Below are 26,763 nucleotides of genomic sequence, written 5' to 3' on the forward strand. Positions count from 1 at the left end.
TGTGAGCGATGTGAGGTCAGTCGGGCGCCGCTGGGTCCCCCGCGTGCAGCGGCGGACAACCCAAGGAATCCGGGGTGCGCAAGAGCCGTCGACGTCATACGAGTCCGGGGTATGGGGAACCACATCAACCTCCACCTCCAAACAGTCCTCCCATCCACACATGTATTTAGGTTAGCAGTAAACACGGACATTCCCACAACACCAACACCGCCAGGAAAATGGCAAAGCCCAGAATGAGGCAAGAAAGATAGTCCATTCAAATTTCAAATTTCCAATATCACCACCACAAATAAGGAAAGGGTATCCTAAAGCAACAAAACAATCAAAATGCCAACCAAACCAACAAACCAGTGCCATCCCATCCCATCCCAATGAAGGCCTCAAAACCCAGTCCGAATCCACGAAGCACGGCATACGCTTTTCGACAGACATGAAAAGAAAACTACCCGACACAGAGTCTGTTTCTCAGGGTCCCGTCTCTGCATTCTCAAGCCATCTGCCCTCTCCTCCCCCTGACCTGCAACTTCCCCGGGCCCCTGCCGTCCAAAATCTTCCTGCGGACCTCTGCAACATCGACTTGCAAATCTGCCGCGCCACCGCCGCCGCCACCACCAGGAGGACCACCAGCCGGAGGACTACCACCCGGCCCAGAAACACCAACGCTCAGCCCGCCAAACCGCTGCGCCATGCCCTCGTCGACGTCAAAGCCCCTCGAGCCCCTGTTGCCGGCGTAGTTGCGCGCGGGGAGAGGTGGCGGCTGCTCTTCGTCGACAACGAGAGAGGAGGAAAAGGGGGAGAGGGAGGCGGAGTGGGTTTGGCCCGGCAGACACACGGCTTTGGCGCCAAGCACGCGCGCCATGTCGGCGAGCATGACGTCCATGGGGCAGAGGTACGCGACGCGGCTGCGGGCGCACCACGCCAGGACGTGGCCGCAGACGCGGCCGTGCGCGTTGTCGATGATCCAGGCGCCCGAGTCGCCGCCCACTGTGTTGCGTCAGTCGTCAGTTGTTTTCTTGTTGCGCGAGCGGTTGGTTGGCAGATGGATGTGAAAGATCAGGAAAACTCACCTCCTAGCCCACCGGCGACGTGCCAGCTCAGCGAGTACGACCGGCGCCCATGGATCTTGACGGCCGTCATGGTGTGCCCAATGACGCCTCCGCGCAGCCCCGTCGTGCGTCCAAAACTGTGCACGCGCCAGCCAGCGAGATCCGTGGCTCGCGCAACGGCAGTGGGGAACTCGTCCTCCTCGGGCCTGAAGCCGGTGCGGGTGACGGGATCCAGCAGCGCTGGACGAGGCTGCGCCATCTTGGTGGTGTTTTCGGGGCGCGAAAAGCGACGGCCGCCCTGGACGAGATTCCACGGCTGCAGACGCTCTTCCTTGAGACGCAGCAGCGACCAGTCGATTTCGTGGAGGACGCCGGCGCGCTTCCAGCGGCGGATGCCGCTGCTGGCGTGCACGCAGCCCAGCTCGTGGCTGTCGAGATGGTCCTCGTCCTTGTCCTCGTCGCAGGGGAAAAAGTCGTCGTCGACGTCGTCAATGGCCGGCTGGGTGATGAGGATGCCGTCGGCTTCGGGCGAGCCCGCCTCGACGCCCGGCAGGTCGCCTGGCTCCGACGGGCTCGACGTCGCCTCCGACGCCGTGTCGCTCTCGTAGTCGGACAGGTCGAGGTCCGACTCGTAGGCTGCGCTGGACGCCGAGTCGTCGAGGTAGTAATCGCCGTCGTCGTCTTCGTCGTCGGAGATTTCGAATGGCTCGGGGGAGAGGGGTGGTGATTCGAGAGCGGGCCCGGAGCCAATGGAGGAGAGCCAGGGGTATGATTGTGCTCTGCTGCTTGAGCGGTATACCTGCGCGGCGCTTCTGTGCGTTAATTGAGATTCTTCGAGCATGGACGCAGAAGCCACTGTTGCAGAATGCATGGAGGTACCAACCCATCATCACTCATGACATCGTCATCTTCATCATCGCTTGGCGCTTCCAGCATGTGATGGACGCTCATGCCAAACGGTTCCCCATCCACAAGGACCACGCCGCCATAGCTGACCGGCGGCAGATGCTCGCCATTGAATGCACCGATGCTTGCCCCACAAACAGGCCGCTGCTGGTAAAACTTGTTCATCGCCGGCATGCCATCGTCGTCATGGGCCATGGACCGATACGTCGCCGGAGCGGGCCGTCTTCTGTTGCGCGCATCAGGCTTGGACAACTTGGAGCGACGAATCTTGCCCTTGTGGACCTTGAGATCGTAGACGGCCTTGTCGTAATTGAAGCGCTTCGCCAGCGCAGCCTTGACCTTTGCAGTGCTGGAACACGTGACGACAATGGTCGGTCTGGCCTCTGCAGGGGAGGGCCCAATTCCAAAAAGATCGATGCTGGAGCTCTCGTCGGAATCCTTGAGCGCGCGCTCGCAAATCCGCATCAGTCGCGGGAGCAGGGCTTGTCCCCACTCGTCAATGACGCTCGGCGACGGCTGCCAGCAAGGCTGCACCAAAAGCTTCTTCTTCTTGGGCGCGTTGTGCTGCTTGATCTTGTTGCGGATGGACACGTCGTCCACTGTGTTGATCTCATAGTCTGACGATATCCGAGTCTCGATTCTCGGTGGCGCATGTCTTCGTCGCAGGGGCTTGCGCGGTATCGAAAAGCGGCGCGCCTGCTTCTGTCGCCATTGGGTTTGGATGAAGCGGACGCTGCGCTCCAGATCGCCCATGGACGACCTCGTACATCGTCCGCGGTACAGCGCTTGGAAAGATACGACGGCGTCTTCGAGGTACTCTCTCAGCTCGGGCATGTTCAAAAAGGCGGCCGACGCTTCATCCAAAGGAGGCGACTCCGTCTTTTCCTTTTCACGCGGCTCGCTCTGTTGGGTTGACCGGGTCGACTCCTTTTCTAGCTTGGATTGGTACGGACTCGGGGCTCCGCGGAGTTCAGAAGGCGATTTCTTCGCAACGGCGGACGAGTCTGCGGGGGATGGCGCTGATAGGCTGTAATCAATCGGCTCCATGTCGTCCAAAAGGCAGCATCTCTGCAGTCTGCTCAAAATGCGATCGTACAGCACGCTGGCTTCAGTATCGGAATGGTTCCGATCTCCAGCCGCAATGCAGTCGCGAACAGCATGCATGTACAGCGTGCCGCACTTATTGGCCAGCCGTCGAATCCAAATGTCTTCTAACCGCAGCTTGAAGTCTGCGAGGCTGTACTTGACTTTGAAGACATCCTTTAATGGCAGCCATAGACCAATCTCGAGCAGCATCAGAGCGAGGCCGTACATGTCGAATTGGGGGCCGTACGGCGCAGTCACACGGTTTTCGGACTTGGGATCTTGAGGATGGCGGTAGATGTTGAGAACATTGGCCATTGGAGGGTCGATGCTCGTCTCGGAAAAGACGTCAAAGGAACAAACAAATGGAGATCGAAGTTCATAGTCTGGATGTCTAACGGATTCGCTCCGTGGCCGGCGGAAAAGCAGCACGTTGCCGCTGTTGACTTCTTTGTGGACGAGTCCGTGCGTGTGAAGGCGGCAGAATGTCATGACGAGGTTATGAGCGATGCGAAAGCGCTGCTCAAGAGGAGGAATGTTGGGGACAGCCTGACTTTGCGCTCCGGATGACTTGGAGGAGGCTTGGAGCACATTGAGAAGCGTGACTGGTCGCATGGCCTGAAGTTCGGCAGGTCGGAGTGGTCTTGCCAGACTCCCGCAAGCAAACTGCGGCACCTCAAAGACCAACCCAAAGCGCGGCTGCGAAAAGTCCTCAAAGTAACCAAGACACTTGAAGAGTCCATACTCCTCGGGTCCGTCTTCAAAGTGGGCGATGCGTGACTGGTACATTTGAAGGACCTGCTCGAGCCGATCTAGCGGGGGGCCAAAGCCAGCGCCTCCAGTCCGGTAGGCGACGTCGAAGCCCGCATATTCGATGAGGACGGGTTGGAGGGTGCGCTCGTCGCGCTTGTAGTCATATCGTTGCAATTGGCCAATCAAGCGCGTGCTAGAAGGAACACCAATGGTCTCATAAGGGGGCGGTTCCTCCTCTTGCAAAATCAAGTCTGAACGCTCTATCCGGGGTATGGGCTCGCCGGAATCCAGAGATTCCAGTCTCGGGCTCGGTTGGTGGTGCACCTTGACATCGGCATATCCAAAATCGTCGTCCAAGAGCGGCGCTTTGGCAGAGCCAAATTCGGAATAGGTTTTGGAGCGCTGTTGAAAGGCCATGGGGTTCTTGCCGGCCACAAACTTCCGTCTCGATCGCGACAGGTCGTACAGTGTGTCTATCGACCCGCTCAAGTCTTTTGCCAGCTCTTCATACCGCGCCTTTCCGGCAGGGTGCCAGTCGCGCACCACCGAGGCCTTTCCCCTGCTCTTCAAGCTGTGGATGTCGTCGGACGCTGCTTGCTCGGAGATGCGAATCTGCTCGGCCTCGTCCAAAATGTCCTTGATGGTGGCCAGGACGCTGGACACGGTCTCGGTCAGCCCGGCTTTGGCAACCGACTCGTCAATGCTGCCTTGCGAAGCGACCGAGCTGTCGTCGCTCCATTCCAGTCCCCAGGCGACCAGACGGTCCTTTTGCATGCGGAATCGGCGGTGGATGGCATTGAGTTCGGGGACGCCCTGCAGCTTGACCTGCTCCGCCAGCATGTCCTTCTTGGTGTCCGAGTACAGCTTGGTCAGCCGCCTGGCCAGAGGCGCGAGGGTCGTCATGATGGTTTATTCCGTATAGTAGCCGAGTGGTTGGATTGCGCGGCCCCGCTGCTCCTCGTTCGGCCGCTCCAGGAGTGCGGGTGTTGTCAAATCACGGTATATGGTGGCAGCGGTTGGAGAGGATGTGTGGACCGGCCGGCACGCATGGAGAGACGGATTACAATTATGAAGTAGGACGAGGCGGAGCAGGCACCAACTTATTGCTCCGTGGTAGGGCAGCTTGGTGGTGCTTTTCGCTGTTGCCTGACGCTACAGCTAGCAGCCCGCGGCGTGGCGCAGGGTCTGGCCACGACCAATCAGGAAGGCGCCGCGAGTCAGACATCTTGACTTGTCGTAGACAACTGACACGCCCTCAACCTCCAACACCACGACTGCAGCAATGTCCTCTTGATATCTCTCTGATTTCTCTCTGACGCTTGAGCAGCTGAATTTGAACAAATGCATGTGGCGCCTTTCAAATACACGTACCGTGCACATACGCGTCTATGTACAAAAGTGGCGTCCGCGTACCCAGCGTACGTAGTACCCACGCAACTTTGCCCTTGGCGATTCACATGATCAGGTGCCTGTCTTCCCTTTGTCTCTTGTGACATGACATGGCTGGCATCGGCGCTGCTGCCTTTGGCCATAGACGGTCTCCCAAAATCAACCAGCCCGATTGGCCGACGCGTGTTGCGGCCGGAAAGACTACCGGTTGTCGGCGTATATCAGCGTGATTCGGAGCCGCGCTCGTCAAAAGCGATGCCGAGACGAGGTTTGAAACATGCGATAGAGGCCATTGCGAAAATTCTGCGGTTCGAAAAATCCCAAGATGAGCGAGAAGACGCGTCGCAAAGGGCGGACCCGGATACGAGAGCAAACCGACAGCAACGTCGGCAAGCTGAGCGCGCGCGCGCAAAACCGAAAGACCGCAGGCAGGCAGGGCAGGGCGCGCCTCGATCACCAAGCCCAATCCTTGGCCAGTCAACAGGCAACCGCATTTCCTCAGCACGTCACCAATCAATCCTCAAGCCCCCCTGGGGTCCTGTCGGAAATCACAGATACTTCTTCGCGGCGGCCGCGACCCTCTGCCTGAAGACGGGGCTGCGGACGGGCTGGTTGAGCGAGTAAAAGGGGTTCATGATGGTCTTGACCCAGTTGTCGTAGACGTCCATGAAGAAGTTCTTGATGGCCTCCTCGGCGGCGGGGGCGGTCGGGTTGTACGTGCTGGACGACGGGTAGGCCGAGTTGCGGACAGACGACATGGAGGCTGCCGAGGAGCGGTGGTTGTCGTTGTGCGGGCTGGTCAGGAGGAGGAACTTGACGTTGCCCGCCGTCAGGAAGCACGAGATGTAGTTGTTTTGGAAGCGGTCGATGTGCTTGAGATACCTGGTCAACCAAAGTCAGTATTGGCCTGTCGGCTTGGATGCCGTGGGGAAGCTCACATTTGCCCCCCTCCCCACTGCACCTCTTCCACAATGTCCAGACTGCTGTGCACGATGAATTGGTTCATGTGCCGCGCCTCTTCCCTGAAGCGCGCAACGCCATCGCCGCCGCCTCGCGACGTGCCAAACTCGTGCTCAAAGAGCGGATTGTCCTTGGTTCCCACAATGGCAAAGTAGTACGACATGATGGTGCCGAAACGCCGTGTTGGATTCGTGGAGTGGGAGATGGACGTTGGTGTAGCAAGCTCCGGAGCTCTCGACACCCCCGGTCGGTGCACGCTGGCCGCGGGCAATTCTGCCGCTGATCATCCGCCGCCAAAAGTCCAACACCAAGCAGCCATCTCGACCGCATACGTCCACCAGCCCGCCGCAACCATGTTCGGAGCATTCAAGCCGTCATCACCGCTCTCGGGTGGTCTCCTCTGGTAATTGTCCATGCCCTCCTCACCCTCACACCTCACTCACACGCACCACCCGCAGGAAGATTCCGTGGCGCCTCTCGCCGCCGCAAAAAGCGCGGCAGCGCGGCCGGCTGCGGCGCATCGACAACGTCGTCGCCACGGTCGACAAGGCGCTGGCGCGCGCCGGCGTCAACGGCACCGTCAAGCTGGACCGCTGGAAGGACGAGATGCCCACCGAGCCCGAGATGTTTGCCCGCGACAAGTACACCGTGTTTGGCCGGTATGAGAGGGGATACAGGAAGGGCATTCACAGTATGTCAAGCCGCAAGTTGATGGAGAGGGTATTGGTGCTGTGGGAGTCGTGCTAACGCAGCTTGCAGAGGTGCCCAAGTGGACCAGAGTCTCGCAACGCCTCAACCCGCCGGGTTTCTAGGTTTCTTCGACTACAATGATACTCCTCTCCGCAATGTTCTTTTTCCAATTCTTCACGGGGCATGTCTCGGCGCGCAATGGGTCAAACGTCAATCATGAGCTGTCAGCAGCATATAGAAACTGTGGAATTATACCATTCCGGCTTGACGGGCAAAGCTTCAAACAGCGCACAAAGACATCAGCATTGGTGTCAAGTGCAACCGTTGCTTTTAACAGTGTAAAGCCTGTGCAATCAATCTGTTTTCATTTTGGCAACACAAGGTATCTCTTAAACCTCACTCCAAATGCTATTCCAAATGCACACTTTTCCGCCACAACGCCGTACCTAAACCATGCATAATCATTTCTTGCCCCTGCCCTTGGCATTAAACGTCTTCAACGGATCCGCCTTCTTGACCGGCCTGCCCTTGCCCATCCGCTTCTTCGTCGCCCTGGCCTTGCGAATGCGATTCTCCTTGGCCTCGTCCTTCCTGAATCCCACGAACCCAATCTCTTGCGCAGCATCCTTCTTGCCGCCTGCCGGCAGCAGGTATTCAGGGACGTGCCTCAAGTGTGGCTGCGTCCTCGCCGTCCTGGCTTCGCCGTCGTGCCGCAGGTGTTGCAGATCCTGCGGGTTTTCCTCAAAGTGGCGCTTCAGCTTCTCCGACTTGAGCAGCTCCTGGCGGAGTTCGCGGGCGCGCGCCTCGCGCACTGCGATGCGGGTCACGGCGCGCAAGGCGTCGGCGAGACGGTAACGGAAGCCTTCGAGCTGCTTCATGTCAAAGTTGTACGGCTCCACCTTGCTGCCGCGCTTCTCCTGTGACTTTTGGATCTTGGTCAGCACCTCCTCGTCCTTCTTGCACGACTCGATGCTCGTTGGCTTGTGCTTGCGGTATTGGTCCTTGGGAATCACAAACGAAATGGCCATGCCAGTCTTGCCGGCACGCGCTGTGCGCCCAACGCGGTGCGTGTAGGATTTGGAGGTGGTCGGGAGGTCAAAGTTGAGAACGAGGGAGACGTTTTGAAAGTCGATGCCACGGGCAATGCCATATTCCTTGTCGCGTTTCCGTGCTTTGCGCTTCTTGCGCGGCGGTTCCGATTCGTCGTTGGTTTTCGACTCCTCGGGGGCATCCTCCGCATCCGCTTCTTCCTTCTTCTCTTCCTCTGCCTCCTCCTCTTCGTCTCCAGACTTGCTCTTGGGCTTCTTCTTGTGCTCGTCGCCAAGTATCTCGTGCTCGTCCGTAGCAATGATGATGTCGTATACGTTGCGGTTAAACTCTTCCACGACGTGAATTCTCGAGTTGACGGGAAGTTCAGAGTTGAGGACGCAGCTCTTGATGCCAAACTGCTCGAGGAAAAGCTTGAGCCGGTAGCATCGGTCAATGTCAGCAACAAAGACGATGCTCTTTCCCTTGACCAGCTTCAGCTTGAAGATGGCGTAGATGAGCAAAAACTTTTCATCCTCGGCGCACTTGACAATGTACTGCTTCAGCTTGTTCGTGTCCTCCTCCTCTTCGTCGAGTTCCAGCAGTACGGGATCGCGGCAGAACAGGCCCTTCAAGTCGTCGACGTCGCTGCTCAAAGTTGCACTCATGAGGAACGCCTGTGCAGTCTTGGGAATCGACTTGGAAATGTTTTGCAAGTCCTCGTCGTAGCCGTACGAGAGCACCAGGTCGGCCTCGTCGATAACCAAGTGGGCCAGCTGATCCAACGACAAGGCTGAGCTGTTCAAATTGTAGACAGCTCGCCCAGGAGTAGCGACGACAATGTCCGGCGAGTTGGCGAGCCGTGCGCGCTGCACCTGGTCATCCTCTTTCAAGGCAATGTTTGCCGTCTTGACGTCCTGGCCGCAAAAGCTCGCAAAAGCCTCGATCGTCTTGGTGACTTGGCCAGCAAGTTCGCGCGTGGGGACCAGGATCAGAGCCGACGTGCATCTGGAAAAGCGAGGGTCGGATTTGCGCTTGAGGATGGATTGGAGGATCGGGAGGAGGTAGGCGGCAGTCTTGCCAGAGCCAGTCTTGGAACGGGCTGCCTCGCATTAGCAGTGGAAAAGATGTCGTGGGCGACGGTTTTACCTAGAATGTCTTTGCCTTCCAGAGCCAGCGGAATCGCCTGGGCCTGGACGGGCGTGGGTTGAGAGAACTTCTGCCGGACGATGCCCTGCAAAAGCCTTGCGTCGAGTCCGAGGTTGTCGAAAGACTGCGAGTTTTGTTCGGTCGAGGCAGCGCCAGACTCTTCGGGCACATCGTGCTCATTCAATTTGCGTTTCCCCATGGTGAGACGGCTTCAGCTTGTTGGTTGGATTTGCGATGATTTGGTCGCGCTTGGCGACGAGAAGTTGCGCCGCCTTGGGCAAAATTTCTGCCTCCCTTGACCGCCCCGGCCATCTCTCTCCACCGGCCAGGCCAACGACAACCAGACGACCACCATCTTCTTGACCGGGCGTCGGTGCACTCACTTGGGCTTTGGCGAAATCATTTGATTGCTCACAAGGAGGCAAGTAGCGTAGTCTTGAATGCTACCCTGCAAGCAGGCTCCTCTGTCTTTCAACGTCTCCGCTTGTCTGTCTGCTCATGATGTGGAGCTGTTGCTGCTTCATTTGACTTGCTACACACGCGCAAAAGGCTCATCGTCGCAGATACAGTCCAAAGATTAGAGAAGTTACGGTATTGTGACGCTGATCGTGCCCTTCTCAGCGCTTGTTTCTTTGTCTCTTTGTCTTCCGCCCGTCTGCTACCTCGTTTTTCAAGTCGACCTATCTATCCTACAATCTCCTACAGAGTCTTTCCTTTCTCGTTTTCCAGGACAACATTTTGGCACCAGCTTTTGAAGTTCTGCAATCTCAATCAATCAGCCATGTCGCACTGGGTAGCGGGGCTGGACTCGTTGCAGGACAGGAAACAAACGCAATTCGCGACCGACGACAATGGCGCAGCTTTCCTCTTGCTACCACGTTGCTATTGTAGCAGGCCGTTTTGAGAACGACCCAGCTGAATCAAAGCAGGTATGGGTAGGGTTAGGTGCGTGTTGGAGAGGTAAGTGGGTTCTTTGTTGCATCGCCTCCTGCCCCACTGTCAACCTTGTCTTCTCGTCTTTGACAACTTTTCTCGTTGTGTTGACGTCTTTTTGCAATCCTTTCCGTTTTTCCACAGCGAAAGAGCTGGAAGGCCATGTCGACGGAGAAGCTGGCTCTTGAATCAAGTGATGACTCTGAAGGTGTCTGCAACGCGGTTTCTTGCGGATTGTCTGTCGTTCTGAACTCACCGACTATGAAAAATCAGTACAACTACCTGGATCGTGTGGTGTCGAATCAGAAGGCATGGAGATGTCTCCCGAACAGTCAAGCATCGACACAATGGCATCCCCGAAGCTTTGAGAGCCGCCGCTTTTGGAACCAGAGGAGCTGGGTTGGCCGCTCTGGGGTTCGACTGATTCTTTGTCTGCCAGTCTGCCTGTCACCTTTGGGCTTCATCTCAGCTTCCAGCCGTTGCTGTCCCTTGTCAATTATTCACCTGCCGCGGTTGTCTGATGGAGCAAAGAGTCTGGCGATTGAGCCGCAAGTGTGAATGGACAACTTGACGTTTGCAGCCGTATTTTCACCACAGCCACTGGAGTACTTAATACCGCAGGCTTCGCGCCGATTTTCGCGGGCGTGAGTCGCTCGCTGTCGGTTTTTCTATGCAGTGATTGATTGCTTGAATCGACTGCCAATCCGCCAGCCGTCATTTTCTGGCCTACAAAAGGCCGCTGAATCTCCCTCAAAAAGTCATTCAACTACCCGCAACTTCCCTCCATCTCTCTTTACCAAAACCACCAGACCTGTTTGCTCAATCCCCCACCCTCCACCATGGACTACACTACCGGTCACTCGGTCAGCAATGAGATGCTTGACGACCTCCTCGACGCCATCGAACGCATCGAAAACGGCTCGATCCGCGACCGACTGCGCCGCCAAGTCCACGCCCTCGCGCTCCAGCGCACCGACAACACGCACAGTGCGGCGATGGCCGTCGAGGGGCTGCAGGACGTCGACGCCCAGATCCTGAACTCGTACGAGCTGCTGCGGGGCGAGGTTGAACGCGCGAATGGGGGCGGATTCTCATTTAGGGGAATGCCACCGCGCACGCCGTTTGGGCAGCCAAGGCCCTCCGATTCGCGTCCCAGTTTCAGTCCCTTTGGACGGCCAAGGCCCTCTGATACTTTTGGCAGCCGCCCTCTTTTTGGACAGCCAAGGCCCTCTGATACTTATGACAGCGTCCCTTCTTTTGGACGGCTAAGGGACTCCGACACGTACGGCGGCGGCAGTCTCTTTGGGCAGCCAACGGGCTCCAATGCTTATGGCGGTGGCAGTCTATTTGGGCAACCAAGAGGCTCCAACACGTTCGGCGGTGGCAGTCTGTTTGGACAGCCAACTAGCTCTAATGCTTTCGCCGGTGGTAGTCTTTTTGGACAGCCAAGAGAATCCAGCACTTACACCGGTGGCAGTCTTTTTGGACAGCCGAGGGGCTCCAGCGGTGGCAGTCTGTTTGGAGGACGGCCAACGGCCTCCAATACTCACGGCGGCGGCAGTACGTACCTGGGGCAACCAGTCTCTGGTGGTAGTCTATTTGGGGGCCAGCCAAATACTGGCTCCGACTCGTTCGGCAAGTTGTTTGCGGACTCTGCGAACCAGCAGAGTTCCTTTGCGAGGGGAAACAACCCAGGCACGCTGTTCAGGTCCGAGGCCGGCGCCGCCAGCGACAAGAAGAAGATCAAACCACCCCGTGCCAGCCCCAACATCCCCGGCTACAAACCAGCAGCGCGCAAGCCGCAATCGCGCCTTTCCGAGGCCACTCAGCAGTCCATCCAGTTCCAGGCGGCACAGGCCCGCCGCAACCTCGAAGCCATGGGCGGGCTCAAGGGCATCCGCAAGTGGGCGCCGCAATTCGTCCACCCCAACGCCATTGCCGACGAGACCGAGTCCGAGGACGACGACAAGCACGGCTCAAAAGCGTTCTGGGGCCCTCCTGCTCCACCGCCTCAACCACCCATGTCCCAGAGCGAGAAGAAGAGGCTGTACGACGCCTACTTGGCGCCGCAGAAGCACCTCACCGAAGAGGAAGAGATTGCCCTCGCCATCAAAAACAGCGCGCACGATCCCAACGGTCTTTTTGGAGCCGGCGCCCGCGCCCGCTTGCAGCAGAGTCAGCGTGCGAGGCAGACTCGAGCGCAGCGCGTCGGATCCAGAGCGAAGGAGTCGCGGGCGAAGATGGAGCAGCTTGCGAGGGAGAGGTCGGCGCGCGCAAAGGCTGCTGGTACAGGGGGGCGCTTTGGAAGGAGGGAGTTTGGTGGGTAGTGGATGATGGCTTGAGGGAGAGGTGGTAAAGTGTGTTGTCGGTGGGGAGCCGGTCCGATCTGCTTTCGTTGTGCTTCTCGTCGATAGATAGGTCGTGCGTATGGAGTTTGCGCTGACGTTACTGTCGTTGATCAGTGACGTATTTCCTTCTTTCCCCTCTCATTGTCTACACACTTTTCCAAGTACTCTTCCAAATACGTCTTGGATACTCTCCCACCAAGTCTTCCGATCTCTCTGTCAGTCTTCTCTTCGATTCGGTAAGAGCACGTCGTCCAGCTCTTGCACCCATCCTCGGTCCATCAACGTTGGATGTCGTAATATATCCGTCTACGCCCTTTCAAGACTCCCAGAAAGCTTCAAGGAAATCATTGCAGGCTGTTTGGTTGTGGTGGTCGTATCTTAAGTTGGCCGGGCAAAAATGTATAGGGCCTGCCACTGCTTTGTCTACCTCAAACACTTCAAGATTCTTGGGGACCCAGACCCGCGCCTTGATGACCCATCCTCACCTTGAAGATTCAGCGAATGACTCGACCACTATACTGCGATGGAGCTTGTAGCGCCCTGGCACTATATATGTCTGGTCCTGAACAGCGACCGTGTGTAAGTCTCCCACTAAGAGTGTCTCTGAGAATTCTACTGAACGATTGGCAATCGCTGCACCGGCCACAGACGTGACAGATCCTTTTCGGTGCCGGATTTGCGGCGTACAATGCGCAAAGCACTCGTCTCCTCCATACTTGGGCTTGGTGGTGCCGCCAAAACCACCGTAGAGACCTCCACCACCGGCTCCTCCTCAACTCCCAGCGCGCCCAGCAAGCCCGATCGTCCCCAACCGCCGCTCCATTCAACCCGCCTACTCCCACCACCACCATCACCGTCTGGAGGGCGCCAATTCTCCAACACGACGCACCTCCACGCGCCCGCACTGCTCCTCCGCCCTCTCGCGCCCGTGGCACATCCCACCACCACCACCTACCAACGCGCCGCCGCCGCCGCCTTTCCGCAGAGAAAGCGCACTCCCTCGCCGTCGCCGGAGCACCAATCTTCTCGTCGTCATGTGGAGAACGCCAACTCTTCCATACGACGCACCTCCACGCGCTCTTGCCGTTCCGCCGTCTCGCGCCCTTTCGGGTCCCGTATGCAGTGGTTGAGATCAAGCCAAGCAAGTATATCAATAGGGATACCAACCTAAATACAAACGATAATCTCTGTTGGAGCCATGACGAGCGCCCTTCAATCATGCGCCGGCACGAGCTCGACAAAATTCTTGACTACTACAAGGACCAAGTCAATGCCAACGGACTCTAAGATTGGTATTGGAATGACTTTCTCACCAGAGGCTTGCTACGTCTCTCCAGCACCGCCCGCAAACGCGCCCGTCAACCGGTTCTCTCCCTTTACTTCGGCTCCGGCCACCTTCTACGCGCCGCCATAGGAGCCGTGCTTCGTTTCCTCTCCTGCTGCGCGTGGCCCCACGCTCCTCCCCGCCGCCACAGAACAAAGAGAACAGTGCAGCGATGATAGCCCCACATGAGCTTCGTCCTCGAACAGCTGAGGTACATGTTCCAAGCGCCGTCCTGCGGAGTCCGTCCAATCAAGAATGCCCCGTTCCGAAAGTCAGAGAGGACCAAGCCCGACGCGGTCGCGGGACCGCCTGCCGTCATCGATTTGACCTCTGGTATGTCGTCCCCTGCCCTCCTAACTACATGCTAACACTCGTAGACGAGAACGACGATGTCTCCATCACAGGTAGCGCAAATCACTTCTTCATAGGCTCAAAGAAGAGTGTGAACACGGCAACATGCCTGGAAAAGGGTAGCAAGAAGAAGTTCAGGGAGACGAAGGAGGATTTGAAGGTCAAAGGACAAACGCGGGGGAAGCGAGCGCTAGATTGGAGAAGTGGGACCAAATAGCCACGGTCGTGTCCAGCGGAAGATCTGAGGCAGTGTATCCTCTTTTCAGGAGTTGAGGTAGCAGAATAGTTCAATGGATCAAGTTTTCCTGAACCCCCCTCTCATCGCTAATGTCAGTGTCTCCTGAGAATGAATAACCGACTTCGTTTCAATCGTTTGTCTTGCGGTACGTATTCGACGCCTGTCCGGGCACTTCTTTGGGACTGTAGTCACCTGCTTCTGGTTTACCTCGCTGATATGAGCCACAGCTACAAGGTCTGAGAAACTCGCCGTTGCAGTCATTCCCCTCTTCATACCCCATCAATCACCTCAAGTGCTTCAACCCTGGCCCAGTCGAGCTTTCAATACATCGCTGAGGCCCTCCCATCAACCACTCCATCAACCCTCCAACGTCAACCCTCGAGCTCGCTTTTCTTGCTTTACCGTACGGAACCACCGCCCACAGGTCAACATGTGTAAGTCTGCACCCTCCGTGTTGTCCCGACGCGACCAGACTGACAAACCACACAGCCACCGACGCGACGGACATGTCGAATCCTTTCCGCTGCCGCCTCTGCGACCAGCAGTACACAGGGGATAATGATCTGGTCGCGCACTTCATCCAGGTGCACCCGAACGAAAAGCCTTACAAGTGTCCGCGCTGCAACAAAAGCTGCGCGGAGGCAGTCAGAACTTTGACCAGGCACTACGACTACAACGAGAAGTGCCTCGCGCTGGGAGAAGACTCTGCTACCAACAATGCCGCTGCTCCCGCTGCTGCTCCCGCTCCCGCTCCTGCTGTTGCTCCCTCTGCTACTCCCTCTGCCGCTGTAGCTGCCACTGCCACAACTACTCCTGCTCCGCCCCTAGACACCAAGAGCGACACCGACGAGGACGAAGTGGCTGATGACCAAAAGAGCGGAAACGCGAAAGTCGATGAGGACAAGGAAGAGGAGGGATATGAAGAGGGAGATTTCGAGAAGAAGGAGCAAGCGAAGACCTTGCTTGAGATCGAGGAGGAAGACATTCTGGAATTGATCGAGAAGCTCAAGGCCAGGCTTGCTACTATTCGCCTGCAACGCAAGGCTTTGGAGTAGAGGACGCTCCCATGTGTGTATGGTGACGGAAGGTTACTAGCTGTTGAAAGGAACAAGAGGATTCCGATTTTGGCAGGGGCAGCAAGAGATTGGAAAAATGGGTTGATAGACACTTGATCAATGTGGTGCTCGCTGCTGAGCTGAAAGTTCATTTTCTTCTTACGATTCGACGTCACTGTGTAATTCATGTAGAGCATCTCGTTCAAGGGTTCTCCCCTAGTAGCTCATGCTCTTCTGGGTAGGTAGGTGGCGGGTGGGAGGTGCAGCGAGTCGCCGTAGCGCCTGCCTGAAAAAACCTCAAGATTTTCAACCTCTTGATTCTTTCTCTACTCACCATCCAACAAGTCACATCCACCCCAAAGACTCCGCAACACCCAATCTCTCACCCCCGAACCTCAAAGCTCCCGGACACTTTATATATCTCTCAACTGACCATGTGTAAGTCTTTTACCAAAGTTTCCTTAAGAATTCTGCTGAAAGAGCGACAATAGCTTCCACAGACATGACCGACCCGTTTCGGTGCCGCATTTGCGGCGTACAATGCGGAAAGCACGCCCATCTTGTCATTCATTTCAATCAACACCACTCGTCGAGCAAGCTGTTCAAGTATCCACGCTGCAACACCAGCTACGCTGGTCAACTCAACACCATGAATCGTCATTTCAACAAGCTTTGCCGCGCCCTGCCCACAGCCACCACCAACGCAGCAGCTCCTGCTACCACTGCACCCGCGGCCGCCACAAGCGAGGGAGTCGAGGAAGAGGACGAGAATGAAGACGCGGACATGAACGGGGACGTCGACTCTACTCAGAGCGCTCCCTCACCCAACGACCATGACGAGGAGGAAGAGGGCGACGAGGAGACAGAGAACGACGAGGGGAACGAGGATGATGAGGACGAGGAAGACGAAGACACGCGCGAGGCGCGAAAGAGAGAACTCGACGAGGAGATCCAGAAGATCACCGAAGCTCAGCACCAGCTTGCGGTAAAGCTGGTAGCGCTCATTACTGAGCGCCGAAGCCTGGGCTAGAGATAGAAGGTAGCGGTATAGTGTTTCCTCTTCCCTGTATATTTCCGTGAAAAAGCCTACCAAAAATGAGGCTCAGTTGTCGAAATCCGTGATAGTGGGAGTCAGTATGGCCAACCCGTCTCGCCGCCGTCTTTGCGACCGGCAGTTAACCAACCACGGCCAGCTGCTTGCGCACTTCCACATCAATCATCCCGGCGACAAGCTATTCAAGTGCTCCAGGTGTAACAGTAGCCACGCCAGCCAGCTAAACACTATGAATCGCCATTTTCACAAGCTCTGCCGCGCTTTGCCGACGGGCGCGACTGTTACTGCCGCCACTACCACCACTTCCACCAACACCACGAACACCACCAATAGCAGCCCAATCGACACTGCAGCAGCGGCTGGTGCCATAGCTGGCGTCGGCGAGAACTAAGAGGGATGGCAGGCAAGCAAGGAAGAGCTGCGTGCAGAGTCCTTAGGCCTCTGGCATGTCATTGGAACAGTCACGTCAAGACTAGTAGAACTGGGTCATGATGAGGAAGCGCCAGAGGCCGAGGGGCCAGCATTGAGGGAGGATCTGAACATTCTGACAACAAGACTAGTGGAGGTCGAGAGGGAAATAGCGAGCTTCAAAGATCAGTTGTATTGCAACATCCCTTTGATCAGCTTTACAAGTGTTCAATCTGCAATGACACTCACGTGAGTCAGCTCAATGCGCTCAAACGTCACTGATACAAGCCCTGTTGCGGTCTGCGTACGGTTTAACCCAACTTTGTGGGAGCAATACAATTCTCATATGAATGAAAAGGTCGTCACATTTGTCCTGAAAGACAAGACTTGTTACCCAGTTGCATCTTCCAACAAGTCTCTTTCGCAGCTTTTACCCGTTGTATGGTGTCTGCAACGTAATCTGTGGGAATACTTTGAGAGAAGGTCGGAGCGTGGATGGCCGTTTTGCCAATCGAATCCAGCTACTATGGGTCAGTGACCCTTCAAACACTTCAAAATCTTAGTCTTGAAAGCCTTTGCGGCCAGCATTTGAGCCAGTGTCTGAGATTCTGGTGTATTGAAAACCAAAACAGTGGAATACACCCGCACGGCGTGGAGCAGCGTTCGTCGTGGCGGTTTGGGAAGGTGCGGCGGCGCCGGACGTGGGCGTACCTTCCTCGACCTCGTTGCTTGAAATTTTCGCGCACCTCGACTCTTCAAACCAGGTTTTTGCCATTGACGTGTCTCAATCTCGCCATCTCAAGTCTCTTCGGCCTTTACCGCAAGTCATCACTGCTGCCTCCATTCTCCCAGCATCTTCGTCCAAACTTCCTGTCGCAAGAGTCGTCTTCGGCGCCCTGCTGCTCAGCTTGCCATTGGAGCCCACTCCCACTCAGTTTGTGAAATGAGTGAGTCTCGCTCCCTATGAATGCACTGCCATTTGACCAAAGACTGACAAGTACATGAAGCAGGCAACGCACCCATCCTCGTTGACCCCTACCGCTGCCGTCTCTGCGGCACGAGCTGCCAGAGCCACCGTCAACTTCAAGGTCATTTCCAGCAACACCCGGAGGAAAAGATGTTCAAATGCCCAATTTATGAGCAATCATACGCGACAAAGATGGGCACCCTCTGGCGCCACTTGCGGGAGGCTTGTGAGGGGCCCATCTCTTCAGACACCTCGGACATCTCTTCTGACGACGATATGGACATTGATGAAGTTCAGGAGATTCAAAGATTTGAGGAGGAAGTGACCAATGAGGAGGAGGAGGAAGAGGAGGAACAGGAGGAAGAGGAGGACGAAGGAGAAAAGGGAAGGCTGGAAGCCGAGGCTTCTGGCTTGTGGACGGCTCTCGGGAATATGGCGAAAAGAATTCACGAGGCTGACACCGAAGGCAATGACAACCTGAAGGAAGAGGTTCGTGGCTGGAACTACGCACAGGCAACCGTCTCAGGAAGATTGCATGAAATCTACCAGAGGCTGGCCGAGCTGAACGATTGAAGTTCGCCAAGGGAAGGTGAAGGAAGCGATGGTCAAATCTCTCGCCGATTGCACGCAGGCCTGCCACTTTGTGGACCGGCCGGCTGACCAAGGACCCTTGAGAAGCGGACATCGACCTTCCTTGGACAATTCTGCTACGCATACGACACTGTAACTTTCGCCTCTACAAGTTCGAATTGACAGCAGTACCGAGGCACCCGACCTGACTGAGGAGGCGCGACAGAACGAGCAAAAGGCTCGACGTCTTTCAGAATCGAGTCTTGGGCACGAGTTCCTGATCTTGTCCCTCTGCTTTATTGGAAGTCAGAAGGGAATTGGAAGTGTAGGGACGGATCGACAAACGTCGGCAACTGCGCCCACGACAACCATGAGCGGCTCCTTCTGGAATGTTGAGCGACAAAGATCAAGGTGATTTCCGGGAGGGCAGCGGATTATAGGGTTCACGGACAGAAGTGGAAGAGGGTCTTGCAGGGGAAACAATTCGCAGAGTCCGGTAACATAATAAAGACGGGGAATGGGCTTTCGGTATATAAATTGAACGATCACAATGGTTTCTCTTCATTTTGAATTAAGGAAGAATTGTCTACTTTTGACTGCGGCGGCGAATACCAACACCGCAAGCCGCTGGCAGAACACTTCCAGCAATCCCACTCTCACGAAAAGCTTTTCAAGTGCCCGATCTGCGAGCAGTCATACGCCACCCACATGGTACCATCTGGCGCCATCTACGTGATGCATGCCAGGGCCCCGCGCCGCTTACCGATGAGGAAGTGGACGACAGCAGCGAGGATGAAGACATGGATGGCCATCCGCAGGAAAGCACACAGGATGAAAATAACGCAAGCGTCGCCATGGAAGAAGATAAGAATCAGAAGACTGCCACTGGTGCTGGAGGGGAAGAAAATGGATCCGAAGATTGTGGCGAGGAAGAGGAGGATGACGAAAGAGAGCTATTGGACGCCGAGGCATCGACAAGGAAAGAGCCGGATAGCGACTGGTGTTAGTTCCGCTTCCGTAGAAGGTGTCGGCTTCGGTCCTGGTTGGTGTGGGACCCTCATTGGCTCGAATTACTTCTTTGGAGACCAAAGATGCTCGACTTTTGCGGCGGGTTTTGCTCTTCTACAATTTTCTCGGTGATTCAAGACGAGGTTTTACTATAAGCTGACTATGGTTGATTGTTTCACGAGTTGATGGTAGGCAGGTCCTGACACGAGAAGTCCTCTTCTTGTACAGAACTCAGTCATTGACTGATTCAGAGAAGCATCGAGCGTCACCAACATGGACGAAGCTACCCACAGCCATCTGTGCTAAGAATCCTAGAAGAATCGCTCCGCTTTGGAAAAGCACCGCAAAGGCTGTCATCCGAGTAATGACAAGAAGTTGCCCGAGAGCGCCTGCAACAATGATAACACCGACAGCAATGCCAGCATCATGAAGACATCTGTGAAGTTATGGGAGTAGTAAGGCGCGTCTTCTGGCGCGCGTCCTCTATAGCAGAACAACAACCCACACCGCCTTCTTAAAGCTATGGGCCCTCGTCCCTGATTGCTTCTACGCTTGATCTAAGGCAACTTGACGTCCCTGAATCGATTCTGCTCACCAGGTCCGCGCTCTAGGCGCCTCATCGTCGTCGGCGCGCGCATTCACTTCACTGTCGAACGACACCTGATCACGAAACACCGTTTTTGCGACCGACAACCTTTGATCTGAGGCATACCCCTACGCACAACGTCACTGACCTCCTCGTCGGTGAACTTCCTTAACGTCTCTGGTGCGTGGCTCCACAACCTACCTGAACACTTCAACCGTTTCCGACCACTGATGATCTGGCCTTGAGATGTACACGATGCCAACACCGTCTATACCTGATCCTGTTCCTGGGCACTGACTTGGCTATTAAGTAGTTCGAAACCCGTCTACGAATCCCGTCCACGAATCCCGTCTGCGAAACCGAGCACGCAAGCTCACTGTCTGCGAAACCCGTTTCTGAACCCGACCGACACCCGTTCCTGAACCTGACCGATCCCGATACCAATACCGATACCGTTTCCGATTCTCGTCATGTTGGACTCTCAGTCTTTCAAGCTCCCGAAGCTTGACCAGCCCGAGTCATACGAAACCTGGCACAAGACGATTGTCGCATTCCTCAAGACTCTGGAAGTGTGGCACTACATCAATGGCGATTTCCCCCAGCCTGTTGAGCCAGTCAAGAACGATCTTGATGCCATTGGCGACTATGAAAAAGCATGCGAGACTTTTGACAAATGGGACTTAAAGAATAACCGTGCTGTCATGGCGATCCGCAACTCTGTCTCTGAGGAACTGAACCAGATGCTATCTGGAACCGCAAAGGATATGTACGACACTCTGGTTGCCCACTTTGCTACTGAGGGACCAGTCCACGACACGCTCCACAACGAGGAGGCCCAGGCTCAGAACAGCGGTCTTATCAAGCTCATGGGAACACCCCTCATGGGATGCTGCAATATGGACCCGGGCATTTGGAAAGAATGCTGGGACTTGATCGAAGTGAGCGACTTTCCCCTGCGAGATCATGGACCAGACGATGATGCCCTGGGTTGAGCAGGTCTGCTCATCATTCATGCAAGCAATTTGCTCTGTACCAGACTCTTGTCTATTGGCTCAGAAGTGACTGCAAAAGCGACTGGTAAGCGGAGAATCAGGAGCCGACCATGCATTAGGAAGGGGTGACGATAGGGAGGTTCATGAATGGGCGGCAGAACTGGGAAACTGGACACCATTCAAATCTTGGGGTGCTTCTCATGCTGGAAGAGCAAATGGGTACAGAGGGCATTGATCCGGGGGAAAACCTACTTTGATTCGAGGCACTAGACCAAGGCGAATAGAAACTTCTTCGATTCTCAAGTGTGGAGGGATAGCTGATTTAAGTAAGCACTTCGCAGTATCAATTCCATAGATTTTGAATGCGGAGATCACACTCACAGCCGCTTCAAGACAAGCGCTGTCAACGAGTCTGAAGTATATTAAGAAGATGTGTAAACAACTTTGACGCGCGAAACAGGTAGGTCCCGACTCTGTGATCTTGGGTCAAATGCTAATTGAGAGAGACAGATGAATCCATGGTAGCCCATTTCGCCTGCATCCCTGCTCGGATGAGCTCCAGCATTTTGCTCGTCTCAAAGAGCACGTCAAAGCCGACCATCCCCAGAAGGGCTCTACCGCTGCGGTATCCGGATCAATTTTGTAAGCACGCCTTTTCGAGTTCTTGAAAAAACACCTGTACGAGAAGTGCCGCCCCAACCAGGCGTAGAAGTAGGCGACCGAGACAGAGGAGACAGAGAGGACAAAGGAAAAGGACAAAGATGAGTGGATAATGGTACTAAATGAGACCAGGTCATGTATTGAAGGCGATGGCAGAAGACAAGGGTCTGCTGAGCGTGATGGGTTCTTCGCACCAGAGTTGCTGCCATATGGATGAAGACATATGGCAGGAGTGCTGGGACCTCATTGAGGCCAGTGATTTCCCTTTGAGGCAGCAGGACCCCAGTGGAAACGACGATGCTTGAGGAGGATCAAGTATGCTGGGGTCCATTACTTTGGAATAGACTGTACTACTTAGAACTCACAATGATAGTTCATAGTAAGGCTCTGAGGCGAATCCTCTAGCTCTAATATTCAGGGGTTCTTTCCATTTTGCCGAGATTCCATGGCGACCGACAGAACAAAGTTGACAGCAACTATTGGAGACATTGTGACTAGTTAACAGTATTTGCGAGCGTGAAGGCATTGAATTTGCCTTGTGAAGACTGGGACTCTGAGCTGGTGCGGCTGTCACACAGGCGACTGCTGCTTTGGTGGACGACTGTCTGTACCTGCCATCACTTGAGCAGCTTCCCAAAAGGGCGATAACGCAAAGCCCTTCAGACTCCACGCAGCCTTTTGCTCTAAGCTCTCGCAACATTTTCAGGTGTGGCCCTCCACCAAATTCTCTCTTGTCACTCGAACAGCCTTCAAGCAGCGTTTCGACCCAAAGCATCTGCTTGATCACCACATCACCATTCCACCAACCGCGAGCACAGCAACGACACCTCTCGATTCAAGCATTCTACATCCAATTCAATGGACTCCCGTCCACATACAAAGCTGCCCAACTCGGCCGCTCTATCCAGCACTGGTAAGAAATCGTCCGAACCTCTCCCCTCGATCTTGTGCTGAGCTCTTGATAGAAGGTGTGACCAACATGGATCACGCAACCCGCTACGGCACGACCAATTACAACACGGTCAAGGCCAGCACGGTCAATGCCGGCACGACCAAGGCCGGCACGACCAAGGCCGGCACGACCAAGGCCAGCACGACCGACGACAGCACCCGCCTTCTCGCGGAAGAGGAAGATCTCTTCAATAAAGAGTGGTCGGCAAAGATGTATACTCCACAGGCAATGAAGGAGGACGCCTTGCTGCTCGAGATGATGGGAAGCATGCACGGCGACTGTTGCATGGATTCATGTAGCCGGGACGAGTTCAAGAAGTCTATTGATGAGGGCTTCTAGCCGGGAAACACTGGGGTCGGCAGGACCTGTAACACGGGCGAAGGAGTCTCTGATACTCTCAAAAAAAAAAAAAAAAAAAAAAAGGCAAAAGATTACTTCGATTGGATGCGCTCCTTTACTCAGCAAACAGCAAGATTTCTTTTCCCCCATCAAGCTTCTGCTAACAAATGGTCGTGTCACCGCTGTGTCACTTGTCTTTCATTTCGCACAGTTGCTCTGCAATCATTCCTGAAGTTGACCTGTCAGAACGTATTTTCAAAAGATGGCCAGCTGCCAAAATCTTACAGCAAAGCTTGGAGTGTAGAACGCCTACTACACAACCGACCCCCAGCTCCGTTCTTAACGACGAGGACGACGCTTTCAATAATGAATGGCGCACCAAGATATATAACCCCATGGCTTTAGAAGAGGACGCACTGCTCCTGAGGATGATCGCAACTAAAGATGAGGACTGCTGCATGAACCTCTCTGCTCATCAATTGAGCTTGACAGCCACACCACATACCCACGACGATTGCGTCCCGCGACGACGTGATCTGGTTCAAGATCTCTGTATTCCTTCAGCAGTCTCGCCGACCTCATCTCCCCACCGTATGAGATCCGATTCGTACACCAAACTCCACGATGGCAGTCCCGCACACCACTGGTTAGTAACATTGCTGTTTCCTCCTCTCAGGCGTATGCTAAAATCTTGACAGAAAATGTCACCGACATGGAACACGCGACTCGCTGCCGCCTCTGCAAGCAGGTCTTCCAATGCCATGAGCGGCTCATTAAGCACTGCCAGATCGATCACCTAGGATGCAAAGTCATCGAGGAGGGATTTTTACTGAGTAGGACCCGGGTTGCCAAGGGCTTTGGCATGGGCGAGAGCTGTTACGGATTCGGGTCTACGCACCAGTTGAGTAGTCACCTCAGTAGTAGATTAGTCAGCCTGGAGGCCTATATGGCCTCCAACCGGGCGCTCAACTCCACGAACCAATATCACCCTCACCATTCCATTTACTTGACAAGAGCCTTCGATGCTTTCAAAAAAAGGTAAATGACTATTCTGATCGGACACCTCTTTAACTCTGATTGACGGAGTTCAAATAGCGAGGTTTTCCCCGCTCTCATCAAGCTCTTGCAAACAAATGGTCGTGAAATTCTCTTGTCCTTGATTTTGCACAGTTGCTACACGAATGTCTTTCAAGTGAACCATTTAGAGCATGTTTTGAAAGATTTCCAGCGGTCATGGGCTTCCAGCAGAGCTTGTAGGACAGGATGCGTATTTATGAATTCTACATGAAATTAATTCGTCTTGGGGAGTGATGATGGTGAGAATATAGTGTTGGAATTGATGGTGGCGCTGCATTTCAGTGGTAAAGGGTGTACCAATATCTATCGTTGTAAGGTCCTGGTGCGCCGAACGGACGAGGTTTACATCCCAAATATTGCAAGATCCAATAGTTGCCTGCGAGTATTAACATTTTCGAGATTTTTGAGAGTTTTTTGCCCGACGGGCTTGCACGGTGCCTGCCTCTCTGCAGCCGCCTGCCCGACCATCACTTCGACGCGCCTTTTGCACTCGCGTCTCAAACTCATCAACGCCCGAACCTCATTCTCTGCTGCGTTTCAGCGTCCTCTTTCATTCCCATTCAGAACCCGTCACCAACGAGCCTAACATCCAATTTATTCAGTCCTGCAGAGGCCGTCGCACAGCAACTGTCCTCTGCGCTCATCGTGTGATTCACCTCCCCCGCAATGGCTACTTCTGAGCAAGGCATGTTCTTATTCCGATGTACCAAGAAGTTTCACTGACGCGAGAAAGCAGACCAGGTCACCTACATTGCCGACCCAAAGCAGTGCCGCATGTGCAATGAACGGTTCGACTTCTACGAGGGCCTTGAGAGGCACGTGAAAGCAATTCATCCCGGCACCAAGGCCTATCGTTGCCCCTACTGCCATCTCCACACCGCTACGCGCTACAGAAAGATGCGAAAGCACGTCCAGGAGTCCCATCCTGGCCAGGCACAGCTCCCAAGTGGGTCCAACATCACCAATCCCGCCGAGGCCGAGCAGACAGACGAATCCCATGCCATCCAATCCACCCCAGCTCCGCAGATAGACGCGCTCAATGTCGCTCACGCCGCTCCAACCCAACACACGAGCGAATCCCATGCCATCGACGCTACCTCGACCAAGCAGCAAGACGGATCCAGCTTTGCCAATTCGAGCGGCAATGCCGTCGCTCTGCACGAAATGACCCAAAGACAGACTGGCCCACACCGGGATCTCACGCAGCCATACACGACCGACGAAGCCAGTACCCTCCAGGAAGGTCCCTCTCCACAAGCCGAAGGCAACCACAATCTCGTCCAGAGCGACGAAGACGTCGAATACGGAATCCGGTGGGAGCAGGTTATGTACACTCCCAGTGCCCAGAGGGAAGACAGGCTGCTTTTGCAGCTCATGGGAACATTCGACGACTCTTCCTATGACATGGAAAGGGGCGTCTGGGAGGAATGGAGAGATTGAGTACGTGGATTACGTCCGACGTTCCCTTTTGCTTGGTTTGCATTGAGATGACCCGCGCCTTTTTCGGAGCAAATTGACTAATCTCATGTCTTAGATTATGGATGTAAACCACTTCTGTGGAAAGCAAAAGTCATCATCATCGTGCCATCCAAGTGCGAGAGAGATGAAGAAGGTCGAACATACGAAGCGACACAGACAAAAGTGGACCCTGCTGGCGAGAGAGTTGGGTTGTTTGCAGGGCCATTGGATGCAAGGGTAGTCAAAACAAGGTCGCGAGAATTGCATCAGGCCTGATCAAGTTCTGGTAGGAATGCACATGCTTTTGTCTGCAAAGATGAATCGTAATTTGCTCGAGGGGGACTGACTAAAGCATTGAATTAGATCGTATGTGCACGGCCAAAGTTGAGATACCGACAGGTATAAGAGGTGGAAGAAACACTCGGTAGAATACAAAACTCTACTAAGCCTTGAAGTTTGCTTTGCCTCTCCACGACCTTTGCCCTGCCAGACTACCATCAGATACAGCTCCGTCCTCCATGTCTCCAGTGGCTACCCTCGAGACCGGCAAGTCCTCATCCCAATGTATCAAGAAAACCCACTGACTAGGGAAAGTAGACCGGGTTACCTGCCTTGACGACCCGAAGCAATGTTGTCTCTGCAATTAAAGATTCCTGTTCTATGAGGGCCTTGAAAGACACTGAAAGGACGCACATCCTGGCACCAAGCCATACCGTTGTCCGCATTGCCGTGTCCACACATGCACGCGCTTTCGCAAGCTCAAGAGCCACATCCGAGCCTGTTATGCTGCTCACACGACCGACGCCGCCAACAACACCATCGCCCAGAATGATAACACCGAGGAATCTGGCATCCAATGGGAGGAGAGCGAAGACCACGAGAGTGGCGCTTACTGGGACCGTATGATGAATGCCCCGGAGGCAAAGAAGTAGGATTGTCTGCTTTTACAGCTTGGAAGCTGACTCACTCGACGAGAACTACAACCAGGAGGCCGACGACGAAGACTGGGAGAGTGGCTGAGCCTGGGACAGGATCATGAACAATCCGCAGGCGAAGAAGGGAAACAGGCTCATCCTGATGCTCATTGGCACTTTTGAACACTCATCATACAACGTTGAGACTGGCAGGCATTTCTGCGCTGACTTCAAAGGACTCGGGAAGTCAACGACGAATCGTGCCCTCTTCCAAATGCAGGATGGACTCGACGATGTCTTTGTTCAAAACCTGCCCAAAAAGCCTTGTTCCAACTCGAGTAGGATCTTGCTGCTCCACGCCCGGAACCGGTCGGTATCCAGATAGAAATCTTTGTTTTTCCCATCTCGGCCTTCCCGTCTTTCAGCAACAACCCAACAAAGAGTTTCATAAGCAACATCCGTTCGAAGTCGCTACCGCCAAACACTTCAGCACTGAAGTAGACGAGCTGCGTCCACATTGCTATGAC

General features: G+C 54.9%; 10 protein-coding genes across 10 annotated transcripts; 7 read left to right on the top strand and 3 right to left on the bottom strand.

The window, feature by feature from the left end:
* Positions 1-234: 234 nt before the first annotated feature.
* BKA78DRAFT_322846 (uncharacterized protein) lies at positions 235-4,904 on the bottom strand. The gene is made up of 3 exons (XM_066889149.1): positions 1,930-4,904; positions 1,068-1,855; positions 235-984 (listed from the first exon to the last, which is right to left on the bottom strand). The coding sequence occupies exons 1-3, from the start codon at positions 4,689-4,691 to the stop codon at positions 488-490; spliced, it is 4,047 nt and encodes a 1,348-aa protein (XP_066740172.1). The 5' UTR covers positions 4,692-4,904; the 3' UTR covers positions 235-487.
* An 821-nt stretch (positions 4,905-5,725) lies between these two features.
* BKA78DRAFT_256487 (trafficking protein-like protein particle complex subunit 2) lies at positions 5,726-6,300 on the bottom strand (the record flags this gene model as incomplete). Its single annotated transcript, XM_066885091.1, has 2 exons — positions 5,726-6,059; positions 6,116-6,300. The coding sequence occupies 2 exons, from the start codon at positions 6,298-6,300 to the stop codon at positions 5,726-5,728; spliced, it is 519 nt and encodes a 172-aa protein (XP_066740173.1).
* Positions 6,301-6,490: 190 nt separating this feature from the next.
* BKA78DRAFT_256223 (mitochondrial 54S ribosomal protein mL60) lies at positions 6,491-6,949 on the top strand (the record flags this gene model as incomplete). Its single annotated transcript, XM_066885067.1, has 3 exons — positions 6,491-6,540; positions 6,596-6,828; positions 6,897-6,949. The coding sequence occupies 3 exons, from the start codon at positions 6,491-6,493 to the stop codon at positions 6,947-6,949; spliced, it is 336 nt and encodes a 111-aa protein (XP_066740174.1).
* A 264-nt stretch (positions 6,950-7,213) lies between these two features.
* On the bottom strand, positions 7,214-9,234 carry BKA78DRAFT_287323 (P-loop containing nucleoside triphosphate hydrolase protein). Its single transcript, XM_066885728.1, has 2 exons — positions 9,003-9,234; positions 7,214-8,955 (listed from the first exon to the last, which is right to left on the bottom strand). Exons 1-2 carry the CDS (start codon positions 9,199-9,201, stop codon positions 7,289-7,291), a joined length of 1,866 nt encoding a protein of 621 aa, XP_066740175.1. The 5' UTR covers positions 9,202-9,234; the 3' UTR covers positions 7,214-7,288.
* Positions 9,235-10,968: 1,734 nt separating this feature from the next.
* On the top strand, positions 10,969-12,563 carry BKA78DRAFT_322852 (uncharacterized protein). The gene has a single exon (XM_066889150.1). It carries the CDS (start codon positions 11,039-11,041, stop codon positions 12,260-12,262), a length of 1,224 nt encoding a protein of 407 aa, XP_066740176.1. The 5' UTR covers positions 10,969-11,038; the 3' UTR covers positions 12,263-12,563.
* Positions 12,564-12,973: 410 nt separating this feature from the next.
* Positions 12,974-13,792, top strand: BKA78DRAFT_360202 (uncharacterized protein; the record flags this gene model as incomplete). Its single annotated transcript, XM_066892399.1, has 1 exon — positions 12,974-13,792. A coding segment is annotated over one exon (597 nt), but the record flags the coding sequence as incomplete, so codon positions are not given.
* On the top strand, positions 13,793-15,251 carry BKA78DRAFT_355767 (uncharacterized protein; the record flags this gene model as incomplete). Its single annotated transcript, XM_066891960.1, has 4 exons — positions 13,793-13,940; positions 13,985-14,118; positions 14,621-14,630; positions 14,686-15,251. 4 exons carry the CDS (start codon positions 13,793-13,795, stop codon positions 15,249-15,251), a joined length of 858 nt encoding a protein of 285 aa, XP_066740178.1.
* Positions 15,252-15,753: 502 nt separating this feature from the next.
* Positions 15,754-16,353, top strand: BKA78DRAFT_360207 (uncharacterized protein; the record flags this gene model as incomplete). The annotated part of the gene is made up of 1 exon (XM_066892400.1): positions 15,754-16,353. The coding sequence occupies one exon, from the start codon at positions 15,754-15,756 to the stop codon at positions 16,279-16,281; it is 528 nt and encodes a 175-aa protein (XP_066740179.1). The 3' UTR covers positions 16,282-16,353.
* Positions 16,354-17,872: 1,519 nt separating this feature from the next.
* Positions 17,873-19,257, top strand: BKA78DRAFT_355769 (uncharacterized protein; the record flags this gene model as incomplete). The annotated part of the gene is made up of 2 exons (XM_066891961.1): positions 17,873-18,169; positions 18,997-19,257. The coding sequence occupies 2 exons, from the start codon at positions 17,873-17,875 to the stop codon at positions 19,255-19,257; spliced, it is 558 nt and encodes a 185-aa protein (XP_066740180.1).
* A 5,381-nt stretch (positions 19,258-24,638) lies between these two features.
* BKA78DRAFT_298601 (uncharacterized protein) lies at positions 24,639-25,304 on the top strand (the record flags this gene model as incomplete). Its single annotated transcript, XM_066886929.1, has 1 exon — positions 24,639-25,304. One exon carries the CDS (start codon positions 24,639-24,641, stop codon positions 25,302-25,304), a length of 666 nt encoding a protein of 221 aa, XP_066740181.1.
* Positions 25,305-26,763: the final 1,459 nt, after the last annotated feature.

The sequence above is a fragment of the Phyllosticta capitalensis genome (assembly GCF_038381095.1).
Source record: "Phyllosticta capitalensis strain CBS 128856 chromosome Unknown BKA78scaffold_10, whole genome shotgun sequence".
Taxonomy (NCBI): domain Eukaryota; kingdom Fungi; phylum Ascomycota; class Dothideomycetes; order Botryosphaeriales; family Phyllostictaceae; genus Phyllosticta; species Phyllosticta capitalensis.

Bases quoted from the DNA above. Each gene is read 5' to 3' on its own strand.
- BKA78DRAFT_322846 (XM_066889149.1), bottom strand. From the start codon at position 4,691: ATGACGACCCTCGCGCCTCTGGCCAGGCGGCTGACCAAGCTGTACTCG. The intron at 1,856-1,929 runs GTTGGTACCTCC...AACGCACAGAAG, and splicing joins GATGTCATGAGTGATGATGG to CGCCGCGCAGGTATACCGCT. The intron at 985-1,067 runs GTGAGTTTTCCT...GACGCAACACAG, and splicing joins CGTCGCCGGTGGGCTAGGAG to TGGGCGGCGACTCGGGCGCC.
- BKA78DRAFT_287323 (XM_066885728.1), bottom strand. From the start codon at position 9,201: ATGGGGAAACGCAAATTGAATGAGCACGATGTGCCCGAAGAGTCTGGC. The intron at 8,956-9,002 runs GTAAAACCGTCG...AATGCGAGGCAG, and splicing joins GGAAGGCAAAGACATTCTAG to CCCGTTCCAAGACTGGCTCT.
- BKA78DRAFT_322852 (XM_066889150.1), top strand. From the start codon at position 11,039: ATGCCACCGCGCACGCCGTTTGGGCAGCCAAGGCCCTCCGATTCGCGT.